The 13,542-nt window shown below is 38.1% G+C and overlaps 1 protein-coding gene across 2 annotated transcripts in view; it reads left to right on the forward strand.

Annotated features, from left to right (window-relative positions):
* MAN1A1 (mannosidase alpha class 1A member 1) overlaps positions 1-13,542 on the forward strand; it is a 168,307-nt gene that overhangs the window by 130,348 nt on the left and 24,417 nt on the right. For both annotated transcript variants that reach the window (XM_036870936.1, XM_036870937.1), the window contains exons 7-8: positions 3,405-3,528; positions 5,544-5,637. In XM_036870936.1, the coding sequence (XP_036726831.1) occupies positions 3,405-3,528; positions 5,544-5,637 (218 nt within the window). The remainder of the gene's footprint in view (positions 1-3,404; positions 3,529-5,543; positions 5,638-13,542) is intronic.

Genomic DNA, 13,542 nt, shown 5'->3' on the forward strand with positions numbered 1-13,542 from the left:
CTATGATAGCAGAACTAAAGTTAAAGACACTTAAAATCCCGTATTCTCTCAAATTAAATTCATTTTGAGCCAGAGGTCTAGAAAGCTTAGCCTTTGGTATCATGGGATGCCCAGGGCACCCTGACTCCCAGACCAAGGGAGCAGAATCTTTCTTGACTCATTTCCCTTTATCACAAACTCACCATATTCATGTCAAATGCCCACTGTCCATATATATTATTTTAGAAATTACAGCCATATAAGGGTGGGGGAGGGATAGTTAGGGAGTTTGGGATTGACGTGTACACACTGCTGTATTTAAAATGGATAACAAACAAGAACCTACTGTATAGCACAGGGAACTCTGCTCAATATTATGTAACAATCTAAATGGGAAAAGAATTTGAAAAACAGTAGATGCATGTATATGTATACCTGAATCACTTTGCTGTACACCTGAAACTAACACAACATTGTTAATCAACTATACTGCAATATAAAATAAAAAGTTAAAAAAGTTAAAAAATAAAAATACCAAAAAAAAGAAATTAGAGCCATATAAATATATAGATTTTTCAGTAGACTCGTAGAATTTAGAGACAAAAAAGAGCTTAGAAATTGTTCTGTGAGTGACCAACACTTGGTTCTGACTCGCTACACATTTGCTGTGCAAGTAGGCAGCCGCTTCCCCGACACACAGGTATTGCAGCTGTGATGGCCCATGGCATGTGCCTCATGCTTTCCAGGCCAATCTCCATGTCTTTGCAGCTTTGCCTAAGAAAAGGCAAATGACCTTATGTAATATCTAGATATAATGATGCCCTATCTGATTTCCTGAAACCCTTCCCTGATTTACACTTAAGAGCCAGTGTAACCATTGATCTTATAATTTTACTGAAACACGTTAATTTTGTAGATTGAAAGAATGGCAACCAAAGCTATACTTTCATATAAACATATAGGTATTCGAAACCCAGCTTCCTTTCTGTTCACATGACATATCCTTTGCTAGTGCTTTTAATGTTTTGCTCCCTATATAATTAGTGATACAGTGCTGTTTTCCTTCTGCTATGAATGTGTGCAAAGACAAAGAGATTATATATATTTATATATATATATATATATATATATGTATATAAACCTTTTTAAATCTTTTTTTAACATATTGAAATTTTTTCAGTATATCTCTGATTTTCTCTTGATTAACCACATTAATAGCAGAGAACAAATGCTTGCATACAAAAGTAATTTGAATTTTATTTAGTACATATACTGCTTAAGTTTCACATCTGAGTGTGCTGCCACAGCCTCTAACACCCTGAACTTGAAAAGAACCAGTCCCTGAAGATCTGGAAACTGGGCTGGGCTCCTCGGCATGCCATCCTCTTCCTTCTCCCGGATGAAGTCATCATTCCCTCTTGCCCTGATATTGTGGCTTTTATAGTTTCTCTGGAACATAGAAATTTGGAGTTTTGCTAAATAGGTTTATTGACTTTGGTCAGTGATAGAACGATTGGAATAAAAAAATAACATGTCATGACAGCAAATTAGTGACCAATTACTGTATGCATTTGCCATATGTTAATAAAATTTGAAAGTAGCTGTTCATCCTATTTGGATGATTGGATATTCCTTTTATCTAAGCCAACGATGAAAATAAAAACTGACTCTCAGTCCCAGAAGTTAATAAATGTAAGGCATTTTCTAAAATAAATGAATATGTGGTTTTCAGATCTCTGTCTTTTATTTCTGTTTATTTTTTATTAGGTTTACTATAAATCCGTGTTTGGGAGCAAAATCTAGATTTTACTCCAAAAAGAAACAGGGAATAAGAGGGTGGCAGCCTACAATGTCAGATACCAGATTGTCATCATGTTTTCCTTCTCATCAGCATCCTCAGCATGCCTGTGGCAGAAGCAGTGACAGAACTGGAAGAGTTTACCCAGGGTTGTGAATGCGTAAAATGAAAAACAAAGGGAATAGGAAACCTAGGGGACACCAAGAGCAGTATGTCAATGGGGCCAACTTAGAAAGAGAGGAAAGTGAGAAATCCACAAGCCTGCAAGGTTTGGCTTCAACTTAACCTCACAGCCTTCTCTTCTGCCACCTTCCCTTCCCTCCACTCACCAGTCTCAGGAGCTACCTCAGGTTCCTGGCTAGCCCTTCTGCTGTGTGTCTCTCTGGGTCCAGATTCTCCTTCTCTCCATTCTTCCCTCACTACTTGTTATTTACCCTTCAAGAATCTACTCAGGACTCGCCTCGAAGAAGCCTTCTGTGATCCCTTCCATGTTGGATTGCATGTCCTGGCCTTAGGTGCTCAGAACACTTCACACATTTAACTTGGCACTTACTCTATGTGATTGGAATTATTTACGCTTAGGTCTTTCTTTCCCATTACGCTATAAGGTCCTTAAGAGTGATTTATTCATTATAAGGATCCTTGTAACCCAGTGCCCTGCATAGTCCCTGGCAAAGTGTAGGCATGCAGTAAATGTGAGTCTGAATGAAAACCAAAATGTGGGTTTTCAGCTTTCTGGAAGAGAATTTATTGGTCAGGAGAATCATTGACTTTATTCTTTATTTGAATTATCACCTGTGTTTGACATTTTAAGTAGCTCTCCAGAAATAAACTGTACCCAAGTGTATGACCATGTCTCAAGAGCCACTTTATGTGTATTTGTGTCAGTGTATGTTTAGGACTAACTCTTTTTAAAAAGCATTTCACTAAGATGAGCCACAAGGCAATAATTTTTTAAGCTTATTCCTTTGACCTCTTTGAGATTTGAATTACATAATTTTGTTGAATTTCTTGAGCGTAGATTAAATAGGTCATGGAATACATGAGTGCCTTAGAAAATAGGTAAAATTGTGTGAAGGGAAACATAAGAAAGGAAGTCTAGTAAATGGGGAGGAAGTTTAGAGCAGGGTGGAATTGAGTATATAAGTAACGAATCTTTGAAATATATCTTATATCCAAGAAAAATGTTGTATATAATGTGAATGTCTAAAAAAGTCCCTGGACTCTCAGACTGAAATTAATTAAAATGTTGAAAATGTAGAAAGGCTTAATATGGGATATGGAGCATGGTAGGGGTGTTTTGGTCTGATTTTGTTTTATATTCTACTTGGAATGGGTGTATATCTCTTTATGGCACCTGTACCTTCTAAAATATTTGTTCATCAACAGCAAGCACATAACAACTTCTTTCTGACTTAAGTCAAAAGTAATTTTCAATTTGAAGATAGGAATCAAAGCCTGAAAGCAGTAGCCAAAGAAAGCAACACTGGATATTTTAAAATATACAGAGCAAACTATTAACTGAGGTGCCATTATTCAAAAGCTGTCTCTTTCACTTCTACTACTTAGAGCTGCAAAAAATGGAATCATTCTGACCCGTAACTCTTCACTCTCTTCTCTTCTTTAGTGGGATTGGAAGGAATTGGCCCTGGGCCTCAGGAGGCAGCAGTATTTTGGCAGAATTTGGAACTCTGCATTTGGAGTTTATACACTTGAGCTACTTATCAGGAAACCCCATCTTTGCTGATAAGGTGAGATTCTCCAATATACCTTGCACTGCAAAAAAGTACTTGTAGGAAACAATATCCCTCTCTGGGGAGATTTAGTAATACGGAATGTGGAAAAGAACCACCAATTTTAATGTAGCCCTTTATGAAGTTTTGTTACATGCAGCATTTCATTTAACCAAACTGTAAACCATTCTTTTCACGGCACCATTCTAACTCAGTGCAAGAGGGCCTCGCTTACATGTCTGATTCTCTACACCTCAAGCAAGTAACTTTACGTCTCTGAATTTTTTCCCTTATCTAAAACTATAATGTTTTGTGGACTATGTGAACCATATACATGAAAGACTTTTTAAACTCAAAGTGTTTTACAAATGCAAAGTAGCAATTGAATCAATTTCTCATTTTCAAGAAACACACCCATCACCCCACCACTCTGCCCTTAGCTTTCACCCCACTTGTCAGCTCCCCTTTACAGCAGAATTCTTTGGAAGAGTTGTCTGTGTTTGTTATCTTCTCTTCTTGACTCCCACTCCCTTGAATGCCTTCCCGCCGGGCTTTTCCCCCAGCCACACCAGTGAGGGCTGTGTTGCCAGATCCAATGGTCATTCTCACCTCCCTCTCCCTCTCTCTCTCCCTCCCTCTGCCTCCTTCTCCTTCTCCCTCTTCCTCCCCCTCTCCCTCTCAGCATCAGCACACTTGATCACTTCCCTCTCCCTCTCCCTCTCCCTCTCAGCATTGGCACACTAGATCACTTCCTTCTCCATGGGCATTCTCTGCCCCTGGCTTGCCTCCGTCTTTGCCAGGTGCTCCTTCTCAGTCTCCTCTATTGCATCTTCTTCATCACCCCAACCTCTAAACATTGGAAAACCCCAGGACTCAAACCGGGGCCTCTTCTTTTTACATTCACTCTCTCCATTATTTCATTCAATCTCATGACTTTACATACTATCTGTAGGCTGTTAACTCCACATTTGTAATTCCAATTCCAACCTGTCCCCTGAACTCCAGGCTCTATAGCTAAGTACCTATTCAGCATTTCCACTGAAAGGTCTATCAGACAACTCCCACTTAAAATGTCTCAGACTCAGGCCCTACACTGGCTTTTACTCTAGTCTTCATTATCTGGGTAAAGACGCCTCAGTTTACCCAATGGCTCAGACCAGAAATCTTGAGGTCATCCTGGTTCCTCTCTTTTTGGTAAACCTGAGATCCAATCCATCAAGAAATCCTTTGTATCCCGTTACCTGTGCTGCTACCCTAGTCCAGGGATCCCTCATCTCTTACCTGTCTGAGTAGCCATCTGACTACCACCTCCTCCCTTGCCCCCTCAGTCACACTGATCCTGTAAAAACACAAGTTTTCAATGGCTTTGCGTCACACTCAGTAAGATGAGCCCACATTATGGTCTGTGAGGCCTGCAAGATGTGGGCCCTGGCCACCTCTAGGCTCTCTGACATTCTCCCCTTTGCTTCCTCACCTCCACCCTTGGTGGTCTTGCCAGACCCACCCTTTTCTCAGGGCTTTTTTGTACTTGCTCTTCCTTCTGCCCACGTGCTCTTCCTCCATTGCTCTGCATGACTTACTCCTTCATTCCTTTAAATTTCTGCTGAAACACTCTCCCAGTAGCCTCCCCAGACCACCCTGACTAACAGAGTACACCCTCACCACCTCACATCACTCTGTCCCATTAATCTTTTGTATTGTTTTCATAGCATTTATTACCACCTGATATATTTATTTGTTTGTTAGCTGTCTCACTCCACTGGATGCAAATTCCAAAATGGTAATGACTTCGTTTATCCACTGATACATCCTAGTTCCTTCTATGGTGTCTGCCATACGGTAGATCAGTGTGACTATATTCACTTACAGTTATTATTTTTGTAAGCTGGTGGCAACTCTCTTTGCTCTAATTCTGCATCATTTAAATCAACTTTTTTTTTTCTAACATGGAAAAATGGAATCAAGAAAGAGAGAAGAATGGCACCAAACTTGTTCTTCATATGTTCATAGTAACATTCCATTTTCTATTGTAGGTAATGAATATTCGAACAGTACTGAACAACCTGGAAAAACCACAAGGCCTTTATCCTAACTATCTGAATCCCAATAGTGGACAGTGGGCTCAATGTAAGTCAAAAGTTAAGCATTGTTGATACAGATGAACTTATTTGCAAAGCAGAAGTAGAGACACAGACGTAGAGGATGGAAGTATGGATACCGGGGGTGGGGGGTGGATGGTGGTGTGATGAACTGGGAGATTGGGATTGACATATATACACTACTATGTATAAAATAGATAACTAATGAGAACCTACTGTATAGCACAGGGAACTCTACTCAGTGCTCTGTGATGACCTAAATGAGAAGGAAATCCAAAAGAGAGGGGGTATAGCGACTTCCCTGGTGGTTCAGTGGTAAAGAATCCACCTTCCAATGCAGGGGACCCAGCTTCGATCTCTGGTAGGGGAACTAAGATCCCGCATGGCGTGGGGCAACTAAGCCCATGCGCCGCAACTACTGAGCTCGTGCGCCTCAACTAGAGAGCCCAAGTGCTGCAAACTACAGAGCCCACGCACTCTGGAGCCCCTGTACCACAACTAGAGAGAGAAAACCCACATACCACAACTAGAGAGAAGCCTGCACACCACAACTGGAGAGAAGCCCACGTGCCGCAAGGAAAAATCCCGATGCCTCAACGAAGATCCCACGTGCCGCAACTAAAACGCGACATGGCCAAAAAAATATAAATAATTAATTTAATTTAATTTAAATTAAATGAAAAAGAGAGGGGATACACATATATGTATAGCTGATTCACTTTTCTGCACAACAGAAACTAACAACATTGTAAAGCAACTATACTCCAATAATGAATAATAAAAAAAAGTTAAGCATTGTTTTAGCTCTTTATGATACCCAGCACTGTTCTAGTAACAGAGAGAAGGAACACCAAGAAAAGCACAAATCTTGTTGGAGAATCTTTAGAAAAGGGGAAAGGGAGCATGGTTCCTTTAATAAATAGGCTTCTGTCATAAGACAGACTGTAAATGTTACCGGGGAACTAGATTGTTTATTTTTCATGCATAACTGTGAGCATGATGATCTGTAAGCACACTTAAAGCTGTTAATCAGAAAGGGAATATCTGGTCAGGGTACTGTGGGGATGCTAGCCTATAATAAACTGGTTATATAGATAAGAAAATTGTTCCTTTGTGCTAATGACTAGCAAGGTTTACCCAGACTAACTAGAGTGTTCTATTTTGTAACATTTTCTCTTTCTGTTTGGCTACAGGATGGGAGAGGAGCCTGAGTCTTTAAGGATTGAGAAATTGTAAGAGCAAACAGGGTACTTTAGTCAATTTTAAGCCAGCAGATAAAGGCTTCCTGCCAGGAGAGGTAACTTTACTGTAGAAGAAAGTATTGTGCTAGAAGCCCTCACTTCAGATCCTTAGGGACTTTGGCCAGGCATATAAAGATTCAGAGTAGCTGAGAGAAATGTTCTCAAGCTGATTTGGAAAAACAGTGGTAGATTAAGCAGCACCTGAGAGCAAATGAAAAATCCTAAGTGAGATGTCTAGCTGTGCCGTGGATGTTAGCGACGTCTTGAAATTTTACTCTAATTTGAGTTTTTTTCTTTATATTTAAATATGATATTCCTAGATGATTATGCCTCGCTGTTACTTTAGAAGTATTTTTCTTAAAGAATAATGTAGTAGAAAAAATGTGCTAGAATCTATGTCTGTGTTAGTAATGTCTATGGAAGGCCCTAGCATTGAGACCACAACACCATGGTCAAGGTTGCCACTTAACCTAAGTGTGGTCTGCAGATCACTAGATGTCCCTGAAATCTCTCAGGGGATCTACAAAATCAAAGCTATTTTTATAATAACACTAAGACTTTCTGCCTTTTTTACTGTGCTGACAGTTGCAGTTACATTGCAAAAGCAATGGTGGACAAAACTGCTGAAGCAATAGTGATAGCCATGGCAGAGACACTAGATAGTACTAACACCAGGCATACCTCAGAAACATTGTGGGTTCAGTTCCAGGCCACTGCAATAAATCAAATATCACAATAAAGCTAGTCACACATTCTTTTTTATTTCCCAGTGCATATAAAAGTTATGTTTACACTCTACTGTAGTCCATTAAGTATGCAGTAGTATTATGTCTAAAAAACACTGTATATACTTTAATGTAAAAATACTTTACTGCTAAAAAATGCTAGCCATCTTCTGAGCCTTCAGTAAGTCATAGTAATATCAAAGATCACTGATCACATATGACCATAAAAAAATAATAGTAATGAAAAAGAAATATCATGAAAATTTTCAAACTGTGACACAGAGACACAAAGTGAGCAAATTGTGTTGGGAAAATGATGCTGATAGACTTGCTCAATGCAGGGTTGTCACAAACTCTCAATTTTTATAAAACGAAGTATCTGCAAAAGGCAGTAAAATGAGATATACCTGTGGTCATATCCTTCACTGCAGATAACAAATAAAAAGATGCCAGTTTCACTCATGAATGCTCTTAATGAAGCAAAAAATTTACTGATTCTAGTAAATCTCAATCATTGAGTGCACATCATTGTAATATTCTGTATGATTAAATGGAAAGGACGCTTAAGGTGTTTCTGCTGCATGATGAAAAATAGTGGTTGCCTCATAGAAAAGCACTCGTGTGATTGAGTTGCAAGCTGAACTAGCCGCATGTTGTTTCACAAGTCACCATTTTTACTTGAAAGAACTACTGAAGACAAACTGGTTATTCAGACTTGGGTAATTGATAGACGTGGTCGCAAAAATGAGCACGTTGCTTCCAGGAAAACTAACAGTATCTGTGCCAAAGGTAAAACTTGAGCTTCTAAATGAAAATTAGAATTTTGAAAAACTTGCACATTGCCACCATAAGCTTAATGTCTTTCACCAACACTAAAAGACTCTTCTGCTGAGATTGGTGATGATATTAACAAATATGGTTTTTCAATGTTGTATAATCAAATGTATCAACATCTGGAAGATGTGCATAATTCAGTGAACCAATATTTTCCAAATGACCAATGCATGCTGCTATAAAATCATGTGTGAGAAAAAGTGCATTCAAAGTGCAGGATGGCCCAGTGGATTTTAATGTAATAGTACAAAAATTAATCGATGTGGTTTCTAACTCCACATTGCAACTGTTAAAAAACTTTGACCACTTGTCAAGTTTTGTTGTAGTACCAAAGAAAAATTACCCACAATTATCTGAAAAGACTATCAGAATACTCTTTGTTTTCCAACTGTATAAATGTGTGAGGCTGAATTTTCTTCATATATTTCAGCCAGAACAACATATAGCAGCAGATTGAATGTAGAGCAGATATGAAAATCCAATTGTCTTCTAGTACAGCAAACATTAAAGAGATTTGCAAAAATGTAAAATGGTATCAGTCTTCCCACTAATTATTTTTGTTTTGTAAAATGTAACATATTCTTATGAAAAATCTATATATTAATATAATGGGTATATTATTACTTTAAATAAATTAATAAAATATTTTAAATTCTGTTTTAACTTCCAATATGGTAAATATTGATGGATATTACATAAACAGGTTCTTTAGGGTGCTTATTCGTTTTTGAGAGTGTAAAAGGGTGCTGAGGCTAAAAAGTGTGAGGGCCACTGTAGTATTTGGGATAAAATAGAACCTGAGTAGCTTTCTGAGTTCAAGATAACTAGATACGATTCTCTGAAAGGACAAGCGTTTTTAGAGTTCTCCTTCTCACGAAAGATTTCAAAAGTTGAAAAAAAGTCTCTATGATTTACTTTTTTCTTCCTGTGATATAGGATTTAGAAGTCACTATGAAGAGGGACAAAAAGAGTCAGTTGTTCTGGAACATGCCAGCTTCACCTTCTGGGTCACCAATACACTATGTATTTGGCCATGCTTCCTGGTACAAAGGGCCCTTTGTAATTGGATTGTTTATGGGCCAATTCCTGATGGAAAAACAAATAGGGTTCATGAGTCCCCCGTCTCTCTTCCCCCACCCCCATCCTGTGTTCCAGCCACAAGGAAGACACTTTTTTTTATTCTTTAATCAAGGTCTGCTTGGCCATATCCAGGTCTTGGCTTGTGCTGTTTCCTCAGCCCTTTTACTGCACTTCTAACTCTACCAAGAACCAGCTCAATCTCCATTTCTTCTAGGTGGCTTTCTTCAAGACACTGGTTGGAAATTGTTAGCACCCACTCCTCCTCTGCCCGCCCCCTTCTTCCTCCTCTGTCCCAACACTTTGTGTACGTTCCTATCACAGTCTTTTCCTAATGATTCATATACATACCCATCTTCCTATGGATCCAGAACTTTTGAGGACAGTGACTTCGCCATATTTGTTAACTCAGCACATAGTATCTTCCAGCTAGTAGGAGCTTACTTGAATTTTGTGAATACTCATGCAGTCCGTATCCAATCTGACTTTTTCTGCCTCTGCTTTTAATAATGGTTCTGTTTTTCCTCTCTGAACAATTTGTCTCCTGCTCCTCAATTGTGGCTGAGAGGCAACATCCGGTCCTGGTCAATGATAATATCTCTTGACTGTTGAGGCCAAATATGGGGCTCCGTGTCTTATAAACAGAACAATTATCACCCTTCTTCAGTTAACATAACAACATTATATGTGTGTGTGTGTGTATCTATAAAATATGGTGGTACTAGTATCATTGGGGGATTGCTTTGAGGAGAGAAGTTCAGATTCAGATGAAGTCTATAAAATTAAAAAGTGAAGATGCTGAGTATTTAATCCTTTTTGTCTTGATTCTTTTGATTTTTTTTTCTCTTTTTAGGTATTAGGAATCCTTTTATGTGACCTAATCCTACTGAAAAGAAAAGAATACATTACCCCTTTTATAGAAAAGAAAAGAATACATTACCCCTTTTATAAAAGAACATAATATTTGAGTAGCTATTATACACATTATGTTTAGAGCATTTGGGAATAAGAATACCACATATGTTCTTTCTAGAAGTAGACAGTCCTTTCCTGCTGATAAAATCAGGCATGTTCTCTCTTACAGCCACTGAGATATTTACACAGGACTTTGTTGCCAACACAAATAGTCATCCAGACATGGGAGAAGCTTAGTGAGTGATATGCTAAATTATCAAAAAGACCTTTTCTTGTTTCTCCTTTATGTTCCTTGGTGTTCCTTTATTTTGATTCTTTCCAAATATAAAAATTTTATAGGTAGGAAAATAGAAAATTAACCAGCACTTAGCAACATTAATTAAAACAAATATGTAAACCCTTTTCCTTTTTTAAAAAATCACCAAATGCCCAAGCTTGCTTCTTCCTTCATTATAGAATCATAACCCACGGGAGAAGAAAATGAAGCTGCTTCTGGCTGTTAGTTTTCAACTCTCATTGCTTTAACTCTAAAGGACATGTCTGGAGCATGGCCATCATTTCCTATTACTTATTTAGTCCCCGTTATTTTGACAGTAACTGGACGTGATTTGCTTTACCACACATCTCTTGCATTTGTCTCCTGCAGTCATGTTTATAACAACAGGGCTTATTATCGATGGGATAGTACTTAGTCTATTTAGTTTGTAAATGTCAGAGGTTTCTGTGGCCATTTATTTAGGAAATTGTAAAGGTCACTTCAAACTGCTCTTTTAAGGATCAGCCTTACAATTATAAAAATACTAATTTTACATTAAAATTAAAACTGTAATTCTGGACTTCCTGCAAAAGAAAATCACATATTTACTTAAAAATATAGCCCTTCTGGGCTTCATAGGTGTAGTCCTTAATAAGACTGACTTAAAAGAATTTTGCTTTGTTCATCAGTTTTTTACTGAGTACCTACTATGTGCAAGATGCTTTTTAGGAGCTGATGTGGACTGGGAAACATCATAGGTCTGGTCCCTGCCCTCCTGGATCATAATCTTATGAAGGAGACAAAAAAAATTTCACCATCTTATGAAAGTGCAGGTGAGGTGTGGTACACGCGTGCGATCAGAAAGTGTATAATGAGAGAACTTAGTGGGCATCAGATATGAAATATGAGTCAGGATTACTAAATGAAGGGAAAAGGAATCAGGGAGCGCACTTCAGACAGAGAGAACAATGCCTTTAGAATCCCTGAGGTGGGAAGGAGCCTGATGGTTTTGAGAAACCAAAAGAGGGACCATATAGCAAGACGGCAGAGAGCAGATAGAGCAGAACTGATAATATAGAGAAGATTGAGGTCATACAGGGCCTCCCAGGTCTCCAGAGACCCAGGCTTTGACTCTCCATCATTGAAGGCTTCAAGTAAGGGCTGATCTGATTCACATGTTAAAAGGGTTGCTCTGGCATTCATTAATGTGGGAAATAGATTGGAGTGGCACTGCCATCAGAACTTTGTGTGATAATGGAAATGTTCTGTATCTCCCCTCTTCAGTGCAGTAGCCACAGGCCACATGTATGAGCACTAGTGTGGCTGAGGAACTGATTTTTTTTTAATTTTAATAAGTTTAAATAGCAAGATGCTATCACAGTGCAGGAGACCAGATAATTTGCCATTGCAGACTCAGGCAGGGCACAGTGGTAGCTTGGGCCAGAATCACATTAGTGAGGACAGGAAGGAGTAGATGCACTTAAGAGATACATTGGAGGTAAAATGAGTAGAGTTCAGTAACTCATTGAATATGGGAGTGAAGGAGAGAAGAGGTAAAGAATGACTATTTGATGTCTGACTTGTGCAGACTTGGCAGGATGATGGTGCCACTTAGTGAGATAGGGACCAAGGCTAAGATAAGGTTGAGGAGGAAAAGATAATGCATTCACTTTTAACCTGTGTTCAATTTTAGGTCCCCATGTCCAAGTGGAGTTGTTGGGTGGGACTCAGGAGAAAATTGTCTTGATAGTACTATAAAAACCAATTTACTTTTGTGTAACTAAATCAACTAATAAAGGTTTTATTTTTTTAATAGATACATAAAGTTAGTTTCAAGTTATGAAACTTCAAATGCAAATTTCCCAAATAAGACTACCTTATTAACGCACAAATTCTCTATGAATTCTAGGAATGATATTTCAAAGAGAGTATGTCTCTGTTTTTGTAGGTAAATATGCTTGAAAAGTAACAGTATTGATTCAAGCAGTAGGCAAAAGAATATGTACATTTAGTGTTATATGTTAGGGAGCAAGTGATTCCAAGTTTGAGACCCTGTGTGGGCTGAAGAGTTAGCTGGCACCTACCAATGTTATAATCTCATTTCGCCCCTCTAAACCTCAGTTTTCTCACTTTTAATGAGGATTACCTACCTATAAGTCAAAGACTGTATAGCAATAATATAAATATGTAGTGGATCTGGCATAATAAATGACAGTGGAGGGGGATGTTCGGATTGGAGTACATTGATTCCTCCCTATCTGCAGGGGATTGGTTCCAGGACCCCAGGGATACCAGAATTCATGGATGCTCAAGTCCCTTGTGTAAAATGGCATAGTATTTGCATATAACCAATGCATATCCTCCAGATACTTTAAATCATCTCTAGATTATTTATAATACCTAATACAATGTAAATGCTATGTAAATACAATGTAAATGCCATGTAAATAGAATTTGGCTGTGCATGGCAAGTTGAAGTTTTGCTTTTTGGAACTTCCTTGAATTTTTTTATCATATTTTCAATCCACAGTTGATTGAATCTACTGATGGGGAACCTACAGATATGGAGGGGTGACTGTATTAAAAAGAAAAACTTCTCCTGCCCTGTCTTCTTTCTTACCTCTCTCAAAGGATTTTGACCCTTCAGATTGATAACACTACAAAACGTATCAAATAATAAAAATTATAATACAAGAAGCTGAGGAGCTTCTGGTTATATTGCAAGCCAGTTTTGTTGTTTTTTTTTTTTTAAGATTTGATGATACTCATAGCTTTGACATAGTTTATTATTGAGAGATAAAGCAATTAAAAATATATTTGAATATATATGGTAAAACATTTTAATTTGGCATTTTTACTAAAGAAACAGAGTAAAAATAGAATTA

Source organism: Balaenoptera musculus, chromosome 12, assembly GCF_009873245.2.
Source record: "Balaenoptera musculus isolate JJ_BM4_2016_0621 chromosome 12, mBalMus1.pri.v3, whole genome shotgun sequence".
NCBI lineage: Eukaryota > Metazoa > Chordata > Mammalia > Artiodactyla > Balaenopteridae > Balaenoptera > Balaenoptera musculus.